We start from the raw sequence: 25,809 nt of genomic DNA on the forward strand, positions 1-25,809 counted from the left end.
CCTTTGACTATGTCCAAGGACAAAAGTTCCAAGCTCTTTGCAAGGTTCTCAGGGTATTCCGGAACCTAGCCCTTTCCTAGACATCTAACTCCATTGCCCCACACTCCCCTACCAAGCCCGTCTAGTATATTCAAGGACAGCTTCTTTCCTGGTACTGGGCATGAACATAATAGTCGTCGAGGTTGATCTGGGTTTGCATTTAAAACTACCCAGCAATTTGTTTCATCTTAAGATAATTTTCATGTTGGGGCCACTGAGTTAAGTGAAATGGTTATTTCGGATTACATCATGGTTGTCTTAGCAACTAGGTTGTTTGTTCTACAGGTCCCTCTAAACGTGTCTACATCTTTTCTCCCCATACAGGCACAACAAAACAAGAGCGTAAAGAAAAAGTTATGTTATATATTAAATAGATATACAGTCCTTAAAGCACTTCCTTATTTTTCTTCTGAAAAAAATTCTCTAAGTCTCCCTTCAGTCATGATTAATAATTTCCTGGCTTTCCTTAAATGCCTTTTAAAACACATTTTTATTGACTTCCTACTAAAAGATCCATCTTGGTTTGTACACATGTACATATTTTAAAAGAAAATACTTAACAGATTTCAAATTTCTCAAATACTAATTTTTAAAATATCATAAATAATGCATGATATATTTTAATGCTGATGTCCCTTGAATATTACTGAATTGTGTATATTAGATGTACAGGGTATGACCCCAAAAACGTATATACACTTTAACAGCTGATAAATCAATTTTGAAAATGAAATGTATTTTAATAAACACTGCCTTTGTAATTATTCAAAGTTTGTATATACATTTTTGGGGGGACATCCTATATTATTTGTACATCTATTGAATCTACCTTTTCCAGAACAGGCAGCCAAGATACCACAAGATGTAAGTTTTTCAAACAGAGCCAATCTCCATTCTGAGCACATTCTTTTAGCATTTGAATTGCTAAATCAGCTTGACCTTGACCCATGGCAATCTGCAGAAACAAAACAAAACAAAAAACTAAAAAACAAATCTCATAACATGTTGTAACATGCAATCAGGGTTCTCAGTTTTTAATAGAATATATCAGACTCCATAGTTTTCTATTTACTAAAATATATTATTATTATTATTACTATTATTATTACAGGTTTGCAAGCTATAAAACAGTATAAAATAATTGAATAATCTTTTGTTCCTTATCCCACCATTTCCTGTAATTTTTACCCTCTCAAAAGAAAGGCCTTAAATTTTATTTTTAATGTAACTATAGTCTCATCGAATACTTTGAAATTTACTTCTCTGAATTTCTCCAACATTGCATATACTTGACTCTCAACCTACTGGTCTAGCTATTTAACTGTCTCATTCACTGGCTGGCCTTTCATCATCTAGCAAATCCTAACATGTCAGTGAGCCTCAAGACTACACTCAGCCCTCTGCTCCTCTATTGTTTCTCAGAGAGAGGAGATAGGAGGAGAGAGGAAATGAGAAAAGAGGAGGGGAGAAATTAAAGGAAGAGAGGGAATGAGAATCCTGACCTCACCGGAATTCCATTCCAATTTTTTCAATCCCTTTAGTCCATCTGCACTTAGAACATTCAAGTAGAAGAGGCCACCTTATACAATAGAAACTTCATAGCATTAAAAGTATTCGAGCAGCCGAAACCGGTTTGGCTCAGTGGATAGAGCGTCGGCCTGCGGACTGAAGGGTCCCAGGTTCAATTCCGGTCAAGGGCATGTACCTGGGTTGCGGGCATATCCCCAGTGGGAGATGTGCGGGAGGCAGCTGATCGATGTTTCTCTCTCATCGATGTTTCTAACTCTCTATCTCTCTCCCTTCCTCTCTGTAAAAAATCAATAAAATATATTTAAAAAAAAAAAAAAGTATTCGAGCAGAAGCGGTTTGACTCCAGATTGTATTCAGCACTTAAGATTTCTCTATTATTAAAAGGCTTGGACAAGGTGACTACTTCAGTCTAAGGTTCTTTAAAATGTAGTCAAGAATCTAATATGGCTACATGCCTCTTACCATATCAAGTCTAAAATACTCCATGTTTTTTAAGGACAATTAATATAATACTTGTATATTAATATAGCTATATCTGTGTACATATGTATATACTTTATAAGTATACATATATTGGGAATCCTAGCTCTAATACTTTACTAGGTACATAGTCAAAACATTTATATAAATGGAAAACTATTTTAGAGAGAGAAGGAGGGAGGGAGAAAGATAAAATTTTGTTTTTCAATTAGACTATAAAGTCTTTGAGAGTGGGAACAATGTCTAATTCATGGCAAACTAAAGCATACAATAAAACAGGTAATAAATACTCATTTATTTTTTTAAAATATTTTTATTGGTTTTAGAGAGAAAGGGAAAGAGAGATAAAAACATCAATGATGAGAGAGAATCATTGATTGGCTGCCTCCTGCACGCCTCCCAATGAGGATCAAGGCAGCAACTTGGGCATATGCCTTGACTGGGAATCAAACCGTAACCTCCTTGTTCATAGGTCCATGCTCAACAACTGAGCCACAACCAATCGGGCTTCTTTTTTTTAATTTCTTTTTTTTATTTTCAAGGTCTACTAGTAACCTGGAACTAGCAAATAGGAGGGATGAAACAAATACTGGTTGAACTGTTTCAATGCACATACTAGTTTGCCATTTATTTAGTTTTTTGTTTTTATTAATCCTCACCCCAGGATATTTTTTCCTTTGATTTTTAGAAATAGTGGAAAGGAGGGATGGAGAAGAGAGAGTGGGAGAGAGAGAGAGAGAGAGAGAGAGAGAGAGAGAGAGAGAGAGAGAGAAACACTGATGTGAGAGAGATACATCGATCGTTTGCTTCCTACACATGCCCTTTACCGGGAATCAAACCCAGACCTTTCAGTCCACGGGCCAGTGCTCTATCCACTGAGCCAAATCAATGATGGTTAGTTTGCCATTTTAAATGAAATGAAGGAATGTACAACATAATCAGAGTAAAAGGACATTTTGCTGAACTGAAATGGTAACTCAAAATAGAAAATTCAAAAGTTTCCATAAGTCATAAGTTATGTGAAAACACCTTAAAGGTTCATGAATCCTTAGGAGATATTATAAGAAAAAAAGTTTTAAAGCAAAGCAGGAAAATGAAAAGCACACCAAAAGAGAAAAACACACCAGTTTCTTAAATAAAAAAATAATTTGCACTAATATGTTATTAGACTTAACATATATATTCAGCATAGTAACAAAATTTTTAAATAACAGAAGTATACATAAGTATATACATATTTAAAGGTTCTCCTACATTAAACAATTTTGCAAGCTCAGTACACAAAACTCAAGAAGTTTCAATATTCAAACCTACTGTGAATGCAAATAGTTGTATCTTTCTACTAACAATGCAACCTATAGAAACAGGCTCCCCTTCCTCAAGACACCTTATTGATAATTGAATACTATTCTAATAAGTATGTTAACATAATAAGGACTAAATAAAATTTTCTAAAAGTTAGACTGTGCAAAATCTGCACAACTGAGCCTAACTGATATTTTGCTATCATCTATTTATGTTCCTCAAAACACTCTCTTCATTTTTGGTTGCTGTGAAATATTTGCTTTTTAAATCATTATTATTTTCCCAGTGAAAAAGGTTTACTTATTCATTTGTTAAAAATTGAGGGTAAATCGATTTTCAAACTTGCATGCAAACTGAACTGAAAAAAGTAGGTAATCTGAACAAATTAAATCTTCTAAATATACCTCAGGAAAAAAATGATATTATATTAGATAATTTATTTTAAATTTATGTACTTCTTTTATTTCAGTTTTTGTAGGTAAATATTGTTGTGATTTGTTGTAATAGTATCCTAGTAAAATTTTAAAAATTATTCAAATGTAGTCAAATATATTAGTTCCAATTACTGCTATAACAAATTACTACAACTTAAAGCCTTAAAATGAGACAAATTTATTATCTTTCCAGACTTCTGAAGGTCAGAAGTCCCACTGGTCTAAAATCAAAGTGTTTGGTTTGAAAATGAAATTAGTATTAAAAGGGCTGTTCTCTTCCCAGAGCTTCTAGGAGAGAATCTTCCCTGCCTTTTCCAGCTTCTACAAGACCCCTAGATGTGTTTGCTCTTGGCCCTCTCCTCCACCTTCACAGCAGCAGCATAAAATGGCATTTCTCTGACCTTTGCTTCTATCATCCCATCTCTGACCTTCACTTGACCTCTTCTGCTTCCCTCTTATAAGAACCCTTGTGATTATATTGGGCCCACCTGGATGACCCAGGATAACCTCTCCAAAATTAACTTAATTACATCTGCAAAATTCCTATCACCATGTAAGGCAACAAATCAGGAAGTGGACACGTTGGGAAAACTTTATTTGGTTTACTAAAACAAAACATGTCTGTTTCACTAATAGGATCAAGTATGTGTAAAATCAGCAGGGTAAATGCACTCACCTGGTGATAACACTCTCCGCTTCTCTCAGCATTAGCAAGTTCTTGAAGTTCCTGAGAAGGATCAGCACCGGGAGAAATAATGATCAAGATGGGTTCAATTTCTAGTGTCTCCTTGTATAAACGTTTGAGATTTAGAGGAAGTGGGGACAACTCTTTCAGACCTAAAAGACATATTAAAGAAATTTAAAAATAAAATGGTCAGAGAACTATCTATTAAAACTAATTACATAATATATAACAGAGAGTAATTACATGAATTATAATCCCATACATATTAAAGTTTCACCCTCTAAAATCATTCACACGCTAGTAATAACTAAGATTAATTGAATACTTAAAGTGCCAGGCATTTTACTAAATGCTTTAGATCCTTATCATCTAATCTTTACTACACTACAAGGTATCTCAGTGACCACATTTAACAGATGGAGAAGCACAGAATCAGCATTGTGGTCTATAATATACATTTTCTCCCTACAGGAGATGACCCAGCCATCCATCCACACAGCTTTCCCTTCCTGTATGTGATAACAGAGCACCTACTCTGTGCAATGCATATGGGGAATCAGATTTCTACATGGTCTGGTAAACAAGTTCACTGTTACGATACAGGATAAAGTTACTTCTTATGTACATGTATTAAGAGAAGAAAAAGTGGTATAGAATGAAAAGAATGTCTAGTTTGCCCGACCAGAATGGCTCAGCATTGACCTATGAACCAGGTGGTCAAGGTTTGATTCCCAGTCAGGGCATACGCTCGGGTTTCGGGCTCTATCCATGCAGGAGCCAACCCATCAATGATTCTTATCATTGATGTTTCTGTCTCTCTCTCCCTCTCTCTTCCTCTCTGATATCAATAAAAATATGGTTTTTTTTTAAAAAAAAAAGAATGACTAGTTTACAGATAGAAATATATAGCTCTCAGTGTACGTTTGCTAGCCGAGTGCAAATCACTAAAACATAGTCTTGGTTTTCTTAACTATACTTATGGCAATGTAATAAGAGGTATTTTCATTCATTCAAACATTCATTTATATAGGCACAAACTCAATACACATTCAAGACCAATTAAATGCACTGCCTGATAAAATATATCAAAGTCTTATAACTGTGCCTGGCCTTTGATTAATTTAAATGACAATAACCAATGTAATAAATAATTTAGGATATGAATGCAGAAGCATGTACAAGGACTTTCATTTTGGCTGCTGATATTAAAAACTGGGGGAAAGACATCAAGGAGTCTAACTGAGTAATTTCTGGTAGCCTTATAATGCAATTAAAGTTACAAAAATGGAGATTTACTGAAAAGGAGATTACTCAACAGAGCAGACAACATGATTCCATATTGGAATGTATACACATCTATGGGCCTAAAAAGAATAGAAAAATATATGTAAAAATATTAACCATGATTATCTCAAACTGATGGAATAACAGATCTTTATCTTTTGTTCTATATCTTCTCATAGACCTCTAATTAGATGTATTGTGTGATAAAAATGTCAAAATATATATAAATATATTTCTCATAAAATAACTATGAACTAAAATGTGTTTTATTTGGAAAATATATGCCAATATATTTAAAATTTTAAATGTGGATTACCATATCATTTCTTTTTTTAAAAATATATTTTATTGATTTTTTACAGAGAGGAAGGGAGAGGGATAGAGAGTTAGAAACATTGATGAGAAACATCGATCAGCTGCCTCTTGCATACCCCCGACTGGGGATGTGCCCGCAACCAAGGTACATGCCCTTGGCCGGAATCAAACCCGGGACCCTTCAGTACGCAGGCCAACGCTCTATCCACTGAGCCAAACCAGTCAGGGAACCATATCATTTCTTAATTTAACAAATGTAAACTGTAAACTCCATTAAGGCAGGAATCATATCTACTTTGTTCATCATTTTCTATCCAGAGCCTACTATAAATTCAATTATTACTTCTCTGGTCAAAATTCCAGAGAAGAGAAATACAGGAGCAAAAGTATATTTACAGTTGTTCATATGGAAAATAATACAATAATTAATAAATAACAATACAAGAATAAACTCTGTTTCACGTTCTCACAATGGAATTTGCCCCACCCTGTATATGTTCAGTTCATTTTATACAACATTTGAAAGTACTGAAACACTTTGGATTAGAGAAAAAAATCATGAAAAATATCACACCATTTAAAATAACACAGGTGATACATTCATGTTACTTGGAATTCTCTGTTAGCCATTCATCCCACAAAACTCCAATAAAATCTCCACTGCATTTTAAGTGAACTGATTCTGTGTATAATTAACAAAACCGTTGGTTTTATTAACTCAAGTAATACCATTATAATTGCAGTGTGAATCATTCAAAACTATTTAATAAAATTAAAGAGCCCAAAATCTTCATTGCACTGTGAATTATCATGGTATAGAACTACTTGTAAATCACTGATATTATAATCTGACCATTCCTCTGTAAAGTAAATCATTTATTTTGAAAGAAAAATAAAAAACTAAAAATAGTTAAAGAAATAATGTAAACCTTTAACATATCTTACTTAGGTAAAATATTGAGATAGTAAAAAAGAAATAATTTGCAGTTTAAAAAGAAGAGACTATAACTCCTGCACTTTTCAAGTACCTAAATAAGTAGAACATTAATATAAAACTATTACAGGTGGTAGGTATGAGATTCATGCTTCCTCATTCATCTCATCTTCTTTAACAAAGAGACTAACAAGCATCAGATGTACAAAATTACTCTTCCTTTATTGGAGAGAAAAGACAAACTCTAAAAATGTACCACTAACATCAATAAAAAGAAAGACAATCAGCAATCAATATCTAACTGAATACGTATTAACCAAGTGGGAAAATACTCTTTAAAAAAGAAATAATACTCAAGCCTAAAAAATAAACAAACCAACAAACCAACAAAAAACATTTATGGTAGGCAGAATTCTAAAGCTATCCCTTCAAGATTCCTATCCCTTGGTTGTTCAATCAAACACTAACCTAGGTAGTGCTGTGAAGGGACATTGCAGATGTAAGTGGAGCAATTGAATCACTTGGGATCTTAAAAACAGAAAATATTTCCTCCAGCTAAAGTCAAAGCGATGAAGCAGAAGAAAGAAGCAGGAAAGGTGAGCCAGACGAAGAGATCAGAGATGTGAAGCATGAGAAGAAATCAATCTGCCAAGTCTGGCTTTAAAGATGGTGGGAGAGGATGACAAACAAAAGAATGCGACTGTCCTCAAATGTCAGAAGTGGGAATGGGAACCCCAATCCTACAACTGCATGCTGCTGAATTCTGTGAGGAGCCTGAATGAGTTTGGAAAAGGATTCTTCCCAGAGCCTCCCAATAGCCAATACCTGGATTTAGCCTTGGGTGACTTGGAGCAAAGGAACCAGGTGAGCCCACCAGCCTTCTGACCTACAGAACTGTGAGATAATAAACGGGTGTTGTTTTAAGCTAATTTATGATCATTTATTACAGATGCCATAGAAAATGAATGTCCTTCCTTTCCTCTTATACACAGACCTCACGAGACAGGTTGAGCTATGGAAGCAAGGTACCTGGGACTGGGATGGGTTGCAAGCATGAATAAGAGATTGTAAAACTAGGAAAATTGCAAGGCTCAAAAAGGCTTTTTGGAGAACTGTTGAGAAGTTTCTGATTCCTATAGATACTGCAGCACCTTCCAAGAACATGTCTTGTAATACTTAAATACACAAAGCATAATATTTTGCTCATTAATAACAAATCAAAATTAAATCAGAATTTTAAAAGGCATAATCATTGCATTTGGTAACAACTATTTTCAAAAAACTAATGTTGCAGATTTGGCTAGCACATAAGGCTTGATTTATAGGAGTAAAGTGGCATGCCTAAAAGATTTGAGGAATGCTCTAATAACTTAAATTTGTAAATCAAAACTACTTTCATTAACATATTTTTAAAATAACTATTTTAAAATTTATAGATTATAAAAAAGGATTGCTAAAACTTAATAAAAATCTTTCCATGCAAGTGATTTTTTTTTCTTTATTAAGGTATTACATATGTGTCCTTATCCCCCTATTGCTCCCCCCCAAGTCCCCCCAACTCATGCCCTCACCCCTTTGGTGTCTGTGTCCCTTGGTTGGGCTCATATGCATGCATACAAGTCCTTTGGTTGATCTCTCCTCCTTACCCCCACCCTCCCCTACCTACCCTCTGAGGTTTGACAGTCTGAGCGATGCTTCTCTGTCTCTGTTTTTGTTCATCAGTTTATGTTGTTCATTATATTCCACAAATGAGGAGATCATGTGATATTTATCTTTCTCTGACTGGTTTATTTCACTTAGCATAATGCTCTCCAGTTCCATCCGTGCTGTTTGCAAATGGTAAGAATTCCTTTTTTTTTTCAGGAGCACAGTATTCCATTGTGTAGATGTACCACTGTTTTCTAATCCACTCATCTGCTGATGAGCACTTAGGCTGTTTCCAAATCTTAGCTACGGTGAATTGTGCTGCTATGAACATAGGGGGACATATATCCTTTCTGATTGGTGTTTCTAGTTTCTTGAGATATATTCCTAGAAGTGGGATCACTGGGTCAAATGGAAGTTCTATTTTTAGTTTTTTGAGGAAAATCCATACTGTTCTCCATAGTGGCTGCACCAGTCTGCATTCCCACCAGCAGTCCACGAGGGCTCCTTTTTCTCCACATTCTCCCAAGTACTTGTCATTTGTTGCTCTGTTGATGATAGCCATTCTGACAGGTGTGAGATGGTACTGCATTGTCGTTTTGATTTGCATCTCTCTGGTGATTTGTGACTTTGTGCATGTTTTCATATGTCTCTTGGCCTTATGTCCTTTTTCAAAAGGTATGTATTTAGGTCTGTTGCTCATTTTTTGATTGAGTTGTTTATCTTCCTTTTGTTAAGTTTTATGAGCTCCCTGTAAATGTTGGAGATTAAACCCTTATCAGTGATAACATTGCAAATATGTTCTCCCATTCAGTGGGCTTTCTTATTGTTTTGTTGATGGTTTCTTTTGCTGTGCAGAAGCTTTTTATTTTGATTTAGTCCCATTTGTTTATTTTCTCTTTAGTTTCCATTGCCCTAGGAGCTGTATCAGTGAAGATATTGCTACGACATATGTCTGAGATTTTGCTGCCTCCACATAAAAATCCTCTAAGATTTTTATGGTTTCCCATGTTACGTTTAAGTTTATTTTTGTGTATGGTATAAGCTGGTGGTCTAGTTTCATTTTTTTGCATGTATCTGTCCAATTTTCCCAACACCATTTATTGAAGAGGCTGTCTTGACTCCATTGTATGTTCTTGCCTCCTTTGTCAAATATTAATTGAGCTTAGTGGTTTGGGTCGATTTCTGGGTTCTCTATTCTATTCCATTGATCTATATGTCTGTTCCTGTGCCAGTACCAGGCAGTTTTGAGAACAGTGGCTTTGTAATACAGCTTGATATCTGATATTGAGATCCCTCCTACTTTGTTCTTCTTTTTCAGGATTGCTACAGCTATTCGGGGTCTTTTTTTATTCCAGATGAATTTTTGGAGAGTTTGTTCTAGGTCTGTGAAATATTCCATTGGTATTTTAATGGGAAGTGCATTGAAACTATAGATTGCTTTGGGTAGTATGGACATTTTAATGATGTTGATTCTACCAATCCATGAACACAGTATGTTCTTCCATCTGTTTATGTCTTCCTCTATCTCTTTTTTCAGTGTCCTGTAGTTTTCCAAGTACAAGTCTTTTACCTCCTTAGTTAAGTTTATTCCTAGGTATCTTAATTCTGCATATCAATTGAAGTAGAAGTAGCATTTGACAAAATCCAACACCCTTTCTTTTAAAAACCCTCAGCAAAATAGGAATAGATGGATCATACCTCAACATAATAAAATCCTTATATGACAAATCTTCAGCCACCATCATACTCAACGGGCAAAAACTAAAACCATTTTACCCAAGAACAGGAATGAGACAGGGATGCCCACTTTCACCACTCCTGATCGACATAGTACTGGAAGTGCTAACCATACCAATTAGACAGGAAGAAGAAATAAAAGGTATCCAAATTGGAAAGGAAGACATAAAACTGTCATTATTCGCAAATGACGTGATGCTGTACATAGAAAACCCTAAAGACTTCATCAAACAATTATTAGACCTTATAAATGAATTTGGCAAGGTAACAGTATACAAAATTAATGCCAAGAAATATATGGCATTTTTATACACCAATAGTGAACTTACAGAAAGAGAGATTTAAAAAACATGAGTGATTTTCAAGAAATTATATTTGAAATCAAATCTCTAAAATTTGGTTTAAATGATATAGTGTTTGTCATTCTCCAGGAAGCTAAAATTTTAAAACTTATTCATACAATAAAAACTGTAATTTTATATAAAACTACATTAATAAAATCACTTGACCAAATAAAGTCATCCAACCATACACCATTTTGATTGGGGGGACTTATAATCTGATACATAGAGCACCTGAATTAATCTGAAAAATAATCATATTATTTTAAATCAGAACAAATATACTTATGTGAATAGGGGTTAAGTTTCTTATATGTGAAGGGGGGCGTTAAGTTTTTCTTAGGTTTCCTTTTCAAGGCCTGTGTGAAGGTATTGGGGAGGTGACTCAGCTGTGAATCCAGCAAGCAGAACCGATAAGCAGGGTCAGACCAACCCACCAAGAGTCAATACATCATCATCTCATCATCATCATCTCATTGCCTGATGACTAAGGACTATAGCTGAAGTCCATTCCCAGACTCACCATAGCCTCTTCCCCTATATAATCCTGTCCCTGCACCTTGCTGGAAGACAGGATTTGAATGCTTGTAAGTGCTCTATCTTCATGATTGGCTAGGCTTTTCAATAAGAGCCTTATATGATTCAACCCTGCCTTCGTTATTGGACACAGCGACAGGCAGCCTGAGTCCAACCCTGGGTTTCCTGGTAACAGTTTTGGAAATATATTAAACTTTGAAAGTATTTGAATATGTGACTCTCATGAGGTTTTTGCTTAATGCTGTTAAACCATAAATGTCATTTAACCTGGAAATTACATAGTGCCATAACAGAAATATTCCAAAGAGTTAGTAGAGATTCAAAATACAAAGTCAATAAAATAAGTCATGTGTGGTATGCAACAAAGAACATATATTTAAAGACTAAATGGGTGATAAAAAAAATAGATTCTTTAAAAACACTCTGAAAATGTCCTTGATTTACTTAAACTTGTATCAAGTCACATAAACAGACAATAAATATATAGATAAGCCAGAAATACATCAGATAGTGCTACTATGTAGAGAATTAGTGTTGGTACAGATTAGGTGGCCCAGAAAGACCTTTGAAAATGCAATGTTTTAAATTAATACCTGAATATACAGAGCAGCCATCCATGAAAAAAAAAAAGAAGAAGAAGAAGAGGAAACAGAGCAAACAGAGCAAATGCACAGGGGGGAAGCAAAAGGGGTCTGGAATGAGGTCAGAGAAGCAAGCAGGGCCAGACTGTGTGGGGCCTTTTAAGCTTGTATACAAAATCTGGATTTTATTCTCAGTGTTTGAAGAAAAATTTGGAAATTTTATGTAAAAAACAAGTATGATTTAGTTTAAGTTTTTGTTTGTTTGTTTGTTTTAAGATCACACGGCTTTCTAGAGTGAATAGATTGGGAGGGAAGCAAGAAATGAAGTAGGAAGACAAATTAGGGAGTCATTGATTTAACAAACATTTATAGTGCCTCTATGTTCCTTCCAGAGCTGTTTAAGGCATTGGGGGCACAACTGTGAACAAAACAAAATTTGTTCCCTCATGTGACTTATGTTCTAGTTGGGGGACAAACAATTAAAAAAAATGTATAATATGTCAGGTCCTGACAACTGTTACAGAAAATAAACAGAGTAAGGGGGATATAGAGAGCCAGGAAAGAACAGGTAATTTTTACATCGTGTGTTCAGGGAAATCTTCACTGAAAAAGATGACATTCGAGCAGAGAAGTGAGGGAGGTAACTGGGGGTACAGCTCTCTTGCAAGAAGGAACAGCCAATGCTAAGGTCTTGAGATACAGAAACACACTTGAGGCACTAGAACAGGTGTGGGGAACGGTGGGCCCGCAGGGTGTGTAAGGCCAGAGAAATCATTTGGTCTGGCCCTGCCAAGGCAACTGCAGGCTGGACTCAAAATTCAATAAATCTAGGCGCTTTTTTCATAGCAACATGAATTTATATTAAGTGAATTATATTAAGTAAATGATGTCATAAATATTCAAATGGCCCTTGGCAGAAAATAGGTTCCCCATCCCTGCACCAGAACAGGAAAAAGGCCACTATGCTTGGAAAAGACTGGGCAGGAGTGAGAGTGGTAAGATTAGATACGAGGGGAAGCAAAGAGAAAAACGACAGGGAGGTAAGAGCCTGTAAGGACTCAGAAAGAGGAGACACCATCAGAAGAGGTTGAACAGAGTAATATGATCTAACATATTTCAAAAGGCACTTTGGCTGCTGTGTTGAGAATAAACTGAAAGTGGGGAAGAAAAGAGGTCTGAATGGCAATAATCTTGCTCATATGATAGTGGCTTGAACAAAGTGACAGGTGGTAGTGAAGGTGTGAGAAGTGATGGGATTCTGGATACCTATATTCTGAATATAGAAGAGCCAAACATAGCCAAAGCTAGGACAGTAATTAAGGTGAGAGATGATGGTAGTCTGCATTAGGGTTAAAGTAATGACAAAAAAGGAAATGAGTCAGAGTAAATTTCAGAGTGAGAATTAAAAGGACTTGCTGATAGATTGTGTATTTAAAGTAAGAAAAAAGAGAAAGGATTACTTTCAGGTTTTTGGTTTCAGCAACTGAATGGATGCTAGCATAGACACATGAAAAGTTCTGTACTGGTCATGTTAAATTGATGATATGACATTCACATGCAAACATCGAATAAGCATTTGGATATCTGAGTCTATAGAATTCTAGGAAGATGTCAGGGCTAGAAATAACAGATAAAAGAGTTAGTAATTCATGGATGACATTTATAGCCAGGGACTAGGTGAGGTTACCTAGAGAGAAAATATGTAACAGTGAAAGGGAAAACAAACTAACACTATAGTGGAAGGAAGACCACTCCAATATTTAGAAGACAGGCAGAGAAGCAGCCAGGAAAGGAAAGTGAAAAATTTCCCTAAAACTGTTGAGGTATGAAAGGAGAAATATAATGGTCAAGAGTTGAGTAAATGGGTTACTGCAGTCTCTGATTACGGACACACTTTCAACATGTTTTATAGCAAAAGGAAGTAAAGAACTAGGATGGTAGCTACAGAGGGAACAGGGTCATGGGAGGTACTTTTAAGACAGGTGATACTAAAATCTGTTAGTTTGCTAATGAAATGATCCTGTTAAGGAGGTGAAATTGATAATGCAGGAGAAGAGGATAATGGTAAGAATACAAAAAACAACAACTTAAACAAATGGGCTGGCCTTTAGTTGGAACAAGGGCATTCATTCATAGTAACAGCAGTGAAAGAATGAATATGAGTACCAAAGCAGGTAGTATATAGATTTGTTGGTGAGAAATAAAGAATTTCTATCTTATTGCTTTTATTTTCTCAAAAAGGCTACTTCAATTAGCTAACTTAAGTAGTAAATATAGGGATAGTTGATTTTCATATTTATTATACACCTACTAGTATGCAAGTATTATTCAATTCTTGCTTATATCTGGTAACATATTACATTCTTCAGTTACAAGATAAAGTATGCTTATCAACATTTTTAACATGGACACTAATATCTTTGTTCAACTACTTTATTCTTCAGAATCAAAAAAGTTACGTATTTGTAGCTCTTAAAGGAATGTACTTTATAAGTTACTTAAATATGAAAATTATTTAAAACAGATAATATGTAAGCTTATTATAATGGCTATCTATTGTTTTGTACCAGCAGTTCTTCTCGGAACTGGTGACAGCCCCTTCCATGACTTCTTTTGGGGAAACTGCTTTTCCATATATGAAGTCTGGAGGGAAAGTTCTCTTTAATCACAAGCTTTAAAGTCTATCCCAGGCAATCAGCAGCCCTATCCCCCAGCATATATATGAACCCAGAGGCTAAGGTCGACATACAGGTAAGAATTAAACAAACGTCTAGAAGGAACGTGAGAGACAGAGAAAGGTAAAGACATAGAAAGAGAGTAAAACAAAGGGGTGATGGCAGAAAGAAAAAAGGACCAGCAAGGGTGAGGCAAGAAAGGAAGCCTCCCCACGTTGTTTTGAGTCCATGAAACCAAGCAGCCCAGAGGCCAGCCCTACCTCTACCTTTCTGGTTATACTTTCTCCCTTTTTCCACTTACGTGAGTTTGAGATGGGTATCTGTCATCTGCAACGAAGAGTTAGATGGATAAACACTATGACCAATGTGAGTAAAATTACCTAGTGAACAAAGAGCCTATAACAAATGAATAAACAGGGGCTTTCCTCTCCATGCTTAAGGGAAGAAGAGCACAGAGTATGTCCAGACCCATTTCCATATATACATTGCCAGCCAACCCAATGATCCATCTAAAGGGAGCCTCAAAATATGTGTGTGTATCCGCGTGTATCTGCATATTCCAGGGAGGGTGAAGTGGAAGACAGTGACTACGTGAAAAGTTGGGTTGGTAGATCTTACGCACTGAACTGTTTTTCCCATAAAAATAAGTGTTGAAGTACTAAACCCAATACCTCGGAATGTGATCTTTTAAGGAAATAGGGTCATTACAGATATAATTAGTTAACTTCAGATGAGGTCATACTGAAGTAGGGTGAGTCCCTAATCCCCTATGACAGGTGACCTTACAAGAAGACAGCCATGTGAACATGGAGACACACAAGGAAAATGTCATGTGACAATGAATGCAGGGATTTGTTAAGTATCAACAAGCCAAGGAAGACCAAAGATTTCCAGCAAACCACCAGACAAGGTAGAGGCAAGGAAGAAGTCTCCTACAAATTTCAGAGGGTGCATAGCTTTGACAAAAGCTTGATTTTGGACTTCTGGAGTCCAAAACTCTAAGAATAAATTTCTGTTGCTTGAAGCCACCTAGTGTATGGTACACTTAGGAAAACCCTAGGAAACTAATACAGTAAGTTAGAATAGAGATGGCTATGTGCACGGAATAACTTTAAGGTTTAACGAGACTGTTTTATATTAGTACCCACCAGCAACATTCCTCTACACTGAGAATAAATATTACTCATTCAGTATTTAAAAAGAACACAGGCTTTGGAGCTGGGTTTGAGTACTGTCATTTATTAGCTATGTGATCTTGTATCCTCATCTTTAAATGGATATAAAAAGAGCCCCTTCTAGGATTGCTGTGAGGATTAAAATAGCTGACACATGTATAGCACTTAGACTAGTACCTGGCATATAGTAAGAGCTATTTATGTTTAACTGTGATTATAATCATTATGAACAACATTCATGTTTAAGTGAAAGTGTGTGGTCACTAGAGTAAAATTGATCATCTGAAGATAAGAGACAATTTCTCAAAATAATATCCAGATATAATCAATTATACCAGCTTTATTAACTAACAAAAATGATTATTCAATACTGTAAAGTTTTACAATGATAAGCCTAGAAAGACCAGTATATTCTTTTAATTTCAGAAAACTCTGCACTAAACTTCTTTTTTTTAAATATATTTTTATTGATTTCAGAGAGAGGAAGGGAGAGGGAGAGAGACGGAAACATCAATGATGAGAGAGTATCATTGATTGGCTGCCTCCTGCACGCCCCCTACTGGGGATCAAGCCTGCAAACTGGGCATGTGCCCTGACTGGGAATCAAACCTGTGACCCCTCAGTCCGCAGGCCAACGCTCCACTGAGCCAAACCGACCAGGGCTAAACTTCTTTATATGAGAAAACCAAATATATATATATATAATCTCAAATGTTAGGCTTACATGATTGGAATATATTTATAAAATAGTTTCTATCTAAAATTTCATATACGTATATACAAAATTAAATTGAAATGAAAGATCTAGAAAAATTATCAGCACACTATTTTAACTGTGCCAGACTTTTCATTTCTAACATAGTTCTACAACCTCCGCAGTTTAGAATAATAAAAATCCATTATTCTTGGATGACTCTACACTTCAATTAAAATACTTTTCATAATCTTTTCTTAACATAGTTTTTCCAAAATTTATTGCATAAATGGAAACATGATATAGTTTATTATTTCCAAATGAGTAACCACTTTTAATTCTGCAGGTAAGATGATCTGAAAGACTTTAAAAATGTATTGAACATTTTGTTTATAATCTGAAAGATATATAAATTTTCATTTTTTGTTTTTTAAACAGAATTAAAATAACTCATTTAGAAGGCTTCTTTTCCTAAGCCTATGGTATCTATATGTTTTACTTTGTCTAAAATCAAACATTTGATTCCCTGCTTTAAATTACCAATCTTGGACATATGTCTAAATGTCTACTGTGCTTTCATAAGAAAACAATTTTAAAAACTTAACTACATATAGGATGTCAATTATGCATTAAACCTGATACACATTAAATATGGTCAGATCCAACACAGAAATTATTTTTTAAGCCAGGTGGAGATTGTAAAATAAGCAGAATGAAGAAAATAATGCCGGTAATCTGCTAACCTAAGGTCAGCAGGAAATAACCCGTAGGTTAAACACGGAAGACTCGGTCAGTGGTCTAATTCTGGGAAAGCAAAACCCTTACCCAGAGTCCTGCACACGAACAGAGCCATGGCGCTCTGCAGCCTGTCGGGCCTGAGGGCCTGCACCACCAGGACCTAAAAGCAAAGGGCAGGGCATTTTAAGTAATAAAGTTCCTAAAATGGCTTTCCTAACTAAACAACAGTGAGGTCAATTAATTCCACAAATGTTAACTAAAATATGTGAATACTTATCACTGTTGTATATTATTTACTACCCCTCAAACTGTCACAATAGGTTTATACTAAGGCCCATCGTTACAGGCAAAATATTACAAAAATCCATTATTTTCTCAAACCTGTCACCAGAAGTAAACATCAGCAAGTAATGATCATAGGGTTATCTGCTTCTTCGGGATCTAATAACAAAAAGCCAAATGCCAGGTGAAAATAGGGTACTCTAGGTAAGGTACTTCTGATGACAGCAGAACAGAGGCCCAAAAATCTTGCCTAAAGTTTTTAATCACCATTTTTATGCTGAATCATATATACATTTTCTAATAAAGGTGTGTTTTTTTTCTTTTTGTATTTTTAAACATGTTTGGTAAAATAGAATTCACCAAGGGGATACAAAAGGGACAGAACCACTTCGAGGAACTGGAAGGGTCACTTCCAGAGTACCAGCTCCTAAAGAGCTTTCCAATTCTTAGCCTTCACTTCCCCAAAACACTGAGTGGGACCTATCAGCAGGTTTCATCATTCTATTTAAAATACGTGAAAAAAAATTACCATATTCCTCGCCATGAGATGTTTTCCCTAGAACGTGCACAATGAGTAGAGAGCCTATAAAGCCTACACCTTAATTTCTTTCTGTAAGTGATTTTCTCTGTTGCAAAATCACCCTTGGGTCAGAGTCAGAGGGAGTAAGAAAAGCTACTGTGGGAAACACCACATTCAGAAATATTGCCAGTGATTTCATTATCCGGATAAGATGGCAAAAGCAGAAGGGCCTTTCTCATATGTGCCATGTCAGGGTGATGTGGCACCCAAAGGCAGAGCTTTCACTTATTTATTTATTTTCATTGAATTTGGCTTCTGAACAAGAGTAATGTTAAATACTTTTATGCATTTAGATAACTTACCTGCTGAAATAAGGAAACTTTCTTTGCAAGAACAGATGGAAACTCTTGCTCACACATTGAATGATGATAATACGTACGCCACAGATCTGCATCTTCAAAGCAGAGGGTCTGGTAAAGACTGGGGAGAGCAATCTGAAAAATAAGAATAACCACAGAGTGAGCTACAAGTCAACATAAATACGTATGTACGTGAATTACTAAAAAAAGAAATGGAAAGTAATTACTGATGGATATTTATTACCTGTTTTCTACTTTATGTCGGTTTATCTAATCATTTCTAGGTCAGAAATAATATGGTAGACTTATGCAACCCATAATTAAATTACAGAAAATATTTCCAAAAGAGTACTACATCAATACTTGTAAGTTAATAAAAACTTTATTTTTTTCAGTAAAAACATTTGTACCTATCCATCTCCACTTTGTGGAGAAAAGAATGCTTTACTTTAAAAAAAGTGCAGCCCTCACCAGTTTGGCTCAGTGGATAGAGCATCAGCCTGTGGACCAAAGGGTCCAGGGTTCGATTCCAGTCAAAGGCACTTACCTTGGTTGCAGGCTCCTCCCTGGTCCAGGCCCTGGTCAGGGTGCACGCAGGAGGCAACCAATCAATGTGTTTCTCTCACACTGATGTTTCTCTCTGTATTTCCCTCTCTTCCACTCTCTCTAAAATTCAATGGAAAAATATCCACAGGTGAGGATTAAATAAAAATGAATAAAAAAATAAATACAAGTTAAAATTTTTTTAAATTATTCTTTAAAATATATATTTTTTTTTCCAGAATTTGGCTTCAGAGAGGAAGGGAGAGGGAGAGAGAAAGATAGAAACTTCAGAGAGGAAGGGAGAGGGGGAGAGAGAGATAGAAACATCGATGATGAGAGAGAATCATTGATCGGCTGACTCCTGCACGTCCCCTACTGGTGATCAAGCCTGCAAGCTGGGCATGTGCCCTTGGCCAGAATCTAACCTGGCACCCTTCATTCCACAGGCTGACGCTCTATCCACTGAGCCAAACTGGCTAGGGCAAGTTAAAAACTTTTAAAACTTTTCTAACAAGTGCAGATTTTTAAATTGAGATATACTGTAATTGACATATACAAGTGCAAATTTTAAGCATTGCCACAAGTATAAAAGTATGTCAAATTTCATTTCAATATAAAAATCCTTAACAAAGCAAAATTTTTAAACTATATTCATTTCTGCCCCTATTCATGAACATGTTGCTTCCTTTGCCTCTAAATGTTCTAAATTTCTACTCAGCATTCAATATTCAGCTTAAACAATATCATCTATCAGAGATTTTTCTCAACATATTTATTTCCTCTACCTCAAACAGTATTCTCTCTTCCAAACTTTTTCAACAGTGATTTACAAGGTCAGAAATATAAATGTGTATAGATGGAGAATTTCTTTAAATGGTGAATTTGGAAGATTTATATTAAAATTTCATGTAATATAAACATAAATCAAGCATTTAAAAATGCTTTATCCAAATATCTTTATTCATTTCTAAATAATCAGTTATATTGCCTAAACTTCATTATTGTAACTTAATAAAATTAAACTTACACAGCAGAAAATTAACTAAGCATACTTTAATTTTTTTCAATAATGATTTAAGCCTATTAGGATAGAACTTGATGGCTGCCTATTAACTTTAATGGCAATTACTGTATAAGGCCCCACCACCAATTTATGTGTGCTACATGTATAACCATCATGTATTTGGTTAGAGAACTGAGATAGATTATACACATTTAGCAAGCTCTCAGCTGCATGTTAGACCCCGGGTCTAATTACCAGGGATACAGGCCTACTATGGCATCAACCACATCACAAGGTAATTATTGTTTTATTCTCTACAGTGTAACTTCATTCAATGTAGAGTCTTTTTATATTACAAAATATTTGTCATTCCACCAGCACTCTGTTAAATAGTAGCAGGTACCAAATAAATGATTAATGAAAACAACCAATGATATAATACAGAATCCATTTATTTTATTCAACAAATATTTATGAAATAAAGGCGGTAAGAAATAGTGGTAGAACCCAGGCCAGGTGGCTCAGTTGGTTGGAGCATCATCCCATACACCAAAAGGTGATGGGTTCAATTCTCAGTCAGGGCACATACCTAGGTTGCAGGTTCAACACTGGGCCCTAGTTGGAGCACGTACGTGAAGCAACCAACAGATATTTCTCTCTCACATTGATGATTATTCTCTCTCTCTCTCTCTCTCTCTCTCTCTCTCTCTCTCTCATCAATGAACATGTCCTGGGTTGAGGATTTAAAAAAAAAAAAAGTAGTTAAAAGCTCAGACTCTGCAGCAAAAAGCTCAATTTCAAAAACTGAATCTACCTTCTAAATGACCATACGCAAGTGACTATATCACTTTGTGCCTTGGTGTCCTTATCTGTCTAATGAGGACAATATAGTGTGGCTATCTCATTATATTATGGAATATATTAAATGAGATGATAATCTATTTTCAAATTCTGCAAAATGCCTTGAACATAATCACCCATAAATGCTAGCTATTCTTATTGTATTTGCTATGTGCTGCTGTACTCTTATAATAATTGTGAAGAACATCAGGGGAAGGAAAGCAAGAATGGGAACATATATATAGATTTTGAGAGAAATGTGTTTTTCATTACCCACAAAAACACCTTGGCTTGTAAAGAACACAGATGGAACTGATGGGAGTTGGGCTTTGGAACTTTTTCCTCCCTATGCTGATCCTCACCATCCAAATACACTGAACACTGGGAGGAGGGGAGAGAAAGAGATGAGGAGGGAAGGGAAGGAAGCAGAGAGAGAGAACACTGTATTTGGAAAACCTAGATATTATAGGCAAGGACTTTGGTGTCAGAATGCCTGAATTAAAATAATTAGCTCCAACACTTCCCAGCTATTTAACTTCCCTGCAGCTTAGTTTCCTCTTTCCTAAAACAGACATAATTATGACCGCCTCATTAGGTTATTGTGATGGTAAAATAAGATAAAGCATCTATAGTATTTAGCATGATGCTTAGCACATAATAGGTCCTCAAAAACATGTATGAACTTTAAAATAAACCTTAGTTTCATTCATTTAGCACCTTACTACTGCTGATGCTCATCTCTCATCTGTAAAAAGAGTTAATAACCACCTTTTAGGGGTTTTGTGATAATTAAATGAGGTAATTCATTTGAAAATGTTTCGTAAACTGAAATGACAACAAGAAAACACTAATGTATACTATAAACCTTTTCTTTTTCTTTTTTTTCTTTTTTCTTTTTGCTGCCTCTCTCAAATTTTGATGTCATGTTTTCGTTCTCATTTGCGCCTGTTACTTTTCGATCTTCTATTTCTTCTTTCACCCAGTCTTTGTTTAGCACCATGTTGTTTAATCTCCACATATTTGTGGTACTTTTCCGCTTCCTTTTTGTAGTTGATTTTTCCATTTCAAAGCATTGTGGTTGGAAAATATCCTTGGTATGATCTCAATCTTCTTAGGTATGTGAGCCTACTTTTGTGTGTGTTGAGAATGTTCCGTGTGCACTAGAGAAGAATGTATATCTTCCCTTCTGTTCTGGGATGAAACACTTGGTAAATATCGATTATGTCCATTTGGTCTAATGCATTATTTAAGGCTAATATTTCCTTACTGATTTTCTATTTGGATGATCTGTCCATCACTGTCAATGAGGTATTCAGGTTCCCTACTATAAATTTATTTTTGTCAGTTTCTCCCTTTAGTTCTGTTAGTGATTGCTTTATGTATTTTGGTGCTCTCTGGTGGGGTGCATATATATTAATAAGTGTTATGTCTTCATGATGTATTGTCCCCTTTATCACTATGAAATATCCATCTGTGTCTCTTGTTATCTTTTATATCTTGAAATCTATTTTGTCTGATATAAATACAGTTATACCTGTTTTTCTCTGAATGCCATTTTCCACCCCTTTGAGTCTGTCTTTGCAGCTAAGATGTGTCTTCTGAAGGCAGTTTATCCTTATTTTATTTGCTGATCCATTCCATTACTCCTCTGTGTCTTTTAATTGATGAGTTAAATCCATTTATATATATATATATATATATTTTAATTGATTTTAGAGAGGGAGGAAGGAAAGATAGAAACATCAATGATGAGAATCATGGACTGGCTGCCTCCTGCACGCCCCCTACTGGGGATCAAGCCTGCAACCCAGGCACATGCCCTTGACTGGAATGGAACCCGGGACCCTTCAGTCTGCAGGCCCACGCTCTATCCACTGAGCCACACCAGCCAGGGCAGCCCATGTATATTTAGAGTGAATATTGATATATGAAGATTTCCTATAGCCTATAGATTTACCTTTTTTATTTTATTGTTGTCACACTTACAGATGTTCCCATTTCCCCACCCCCATCCCTTGGCCTACCTCTGCCAAGCCCCATCCCTTCCCTGTGACCATCAGCCTATCTATGAACCTTTTCTGAATGTAGAGCTCCCTTTCCTAAATGGTTTGCATTTCTTTACTTAAATTGTAACATTTACTTAACTTGTAATCTTTACCAAGTGTAACCTCTCAGTAGATCAACTGTTCAAGCAATAATTACCTGTACCCTGTTGATTATTATTACTTTTGCCATTAGGAGTACATGAGCTAGTTCAAGGTCCTGTCCAAAAATCCAGAATTCCCTTCAAATTCTCACTATTTTTTATTTTTTCCATTTTCTTATAATTGTTTAAAAAAATGTTTCCTTCAGTAGGTGATAAACTCCTACAAAGTAGGAACTAAAACTTTTATGTATCTGAACTCTTCATCCTCAAAGAGCATATTATAAATAGTTAATACATATTTTAATCCTATGGAATACATGAACAATGCAAAATTACCTTATCCATGCACCATTAGCTTGTCTACTCATAATCTTAATAGGTCCAATCTAAAAAGTATTTTAAAAAATTTAACCATGCATCTGGTATTTAGTCAGTATCCACTAAATAAACAAAAGAATAAATGACTTGGGTTTTGCACTAAAGTCAGGGAAATAAAGTTTAATAAGGCAAGGATCCTAATCTCAAAGATCCTAGGAGAAAGGCAGACATGACAAATCATTTTATATCATTATGGTAGGTGCTATGATATGGGAATGTTCAAGATACCATACCAGTATATGTCAATAGAAAAGATACAATGGAGAAATCAGGTAAAAGTCACAGAGGAAGTAATGCTTTGGGTAAGTTCTAAAAAATAAATAGACATTTCACAGTAAAAACAGTCAAAGGGCATTTCAGGGAGAGGGAATAATAAAACTAGCATATATAAGAAACACTGAAGATATGGACTGGAAGTAAAACTGAAGAGGCAAGTAAAGATTAGATTGTGTATCATCTTATATGTTATCCAAGAAAACTGTGGGTTTTATCCTATGAGTGATAAGAGACCATTAGAGGGTTTTAAATAGGGCACTAACCATACCATAAATAAACTAAAACACAAAGGATAGACTAAAATGGAGAGGTCTGAGATTAGAAGTAGGGTCTAATTGCTAAATCAAGTTGAATAATGACAGCCAAAATTAAACATGACTGCAAGCATGGAGAAGAAGTGAGGATGAGAGATATATAAAAGATGAATAGAAGTGGCCCAGTGCATGAATTCATGCACAGGTGGGGCCCTCAGCCTGACCGGCAATTGGGGCCAATAGGGGACTTCTCGCTCAGTCTTGATCAGGGCAGTCAGGCCTGGGAGAAGAGCCACAGGAGGTTGGCCAGCTGTGGGGAGGGACCACGGGAGGTTGGCCGGCTGCAGGAGGTTGGCTGTGGGAGCGGACTGACCACCGGGGGAAGCTCCTGCATTGAGCATCTGCCCCCTTGTTGTCAGTGCACATCACAGCGACTGGTCCACCAGTCGACCAGTCGTTCAGTCATAATGGTCGCTTAGGCCCGTGGTTGGCACACCACGGCTCACGAGCCACATGCGGCTCTTTGGCCCCTTCAGTGTGTCCACGAAGTTTCAATCGCACTGTACGTGCACACCTGCACGTGGTATTTTGTGGAAGAGCCACACTCAAGGGACTGCAGTTTGCCGACCACTGGCTTAGGCTTTTACCTAGCATATTAGAGAACCTTATATTTATTTATCCTTATATTCTCTATGGGTATACAGCATAGAACCTTGTGCAATGTAAAGACTCAAGATGTATATGTTGAATGAAAAATGAAAATTAATTGTTTAATAATGAGTTAAAGAATTAGAATAATTCTTTGATATTCTTTTACCCAGAGATTTTTGTCATATTCACAGAAATATCAATATTGACTATGAATAAGTAGCAAATAAAATATACACAGAAATAACTCCAATATAAAAAAATTTAAATATTACACACAGTAGAAAATAAATACCTTCAATGTTGCCACTGCCCAGCTTCTTTCCTGATCTACCCAAGATGGAAGCTGATCACGTATTCTTTGTTGAGAGTCCTTTAATAAGAGTAATTATTTTCCTTGGTATATTAGATAAAATTCAGACAAAAAAATTCAACAACTAACTCAAGTTTATAAACACAGTTTTTTAACAGTTCATTCTATATATTATTTCTTTATTTTACATATTTTACAAGTCAATATTGTAAAATTCTATACTAGGTATAGATAACCATTTAAACAAATGTGTCAATGTAAGAACGGCCCAAACCTATAAGATTTTTTATGATTGTATTTAAGCCAAACTGACGACAACAGCCTGGATGCAAAATCTCCACGAACTGAGAAAATGCTCCAGAGAATGGCAGTTTGCAGTTTATTTTACACATTATAATCAAAGGAGGAAACCTAGGGAGAGTTACATGACATTCACTGGTGATAGACTAGGGAGGTGGGAGAAAGCAAAGCAGGGCAATCTCTGAGATTGGATAAAGAGTACACAGAGAGACACACACTTCCTTCACATCGGCAGGCACAGGGCCGCTAGCAGCTAACATTTACAGCACAGAGAGGAGCTCTGTGGTCTCTCTCCCTGCTCTGGTGGGAGAGCGTGCCCTGAGGGGTCAGGAAAAAGGGGGATTACTCTGACAAGAGTTATCTTAGATGCAAAAAGACAATAGACAGGCTCAGTTAAGGTAAAAATTGACTTTTGTAAAGGAAGATACTGGCCTAGGACAGGACGACCGACCATGACTTGCTTTTAGTTACGAAGTTTTAATTTCAGAGCATCCTATGTGGTTACTTTAGGTCTCTGAGTTCGTAAGGCCAGCCATTCAGTTTGGCTTAAATAAAATCATAAAACTCTGAGCTCGTCAGGTTTAGTATGTGGTCCCTTTTTTATCCACAGTTGCATTCACTTTCTTATGCTTAAAACTTTAGAAAAAACTCAAAAGTAATAAGAAACTGGCATAATATGTTACTTTTATTACATCTTACATTTCAGATATAAGCTAGGTTTTGCATTACGGTTTAGGTATGTTCCTTTGAAGAATAATATTATCCATTACATGTTCAAACAGAAAATTACTAGTCAAAAATCTGAATTTGAATAAA

The 25,809-nt window shown here is 35.8% G+C and overlaps 1 protein-coding gene across 2 annotated transcripts in view; it reads right to left on the reverse strand.

The window, feature by feature from the left end:
* Positions 1-25,809, reverse strand: part of DYNC2H1 (dynein cytoplasmic 2 heavy chain 1) — a 310,341-nt gene that overhangs the window by 105,588 nt on the left and 178,944 nt on the right. For both annotated transcript variants that reach the window (XM_081098792.1, XM_081098791.1), the window contains 5 exons: positions 24,676-24,753; positions 18,296-18,427; positions 17,219-17,291; positions 4,465-4,625; positions 869-994 (listed from right to left, as the gene is read on the reverse strand). In XM_081098792.1, the coding sequence (XP_080954918.1) occupies positions 869-994; positions 4,465-4,625; positions 17,219-17,291; positions 18,296-18,427; positions 24,676-24,753 (570 nt within the window). The remainder of the gene's footprint in view (positions 1-868; positions 995-4,464; positions 4,626-17,218; positions 17,292-18,295; positions 18,428-24,675; positions 24,754-25,809) is intronic.

The sequence above is a fragment of the Myotis nattereri genome (assembly GCF_964212035.1).
Source record: "Myotis nattereri genome assembly, chromosome: 9".
In the NCBI taxonomy this organism is placed as follows: domain Eukaryota; kingdom Metazoa; phylum Chordata; class Mammalia; order Chiroptera; family Vespertilionidae; genus Myotis; species Myotis nattereri.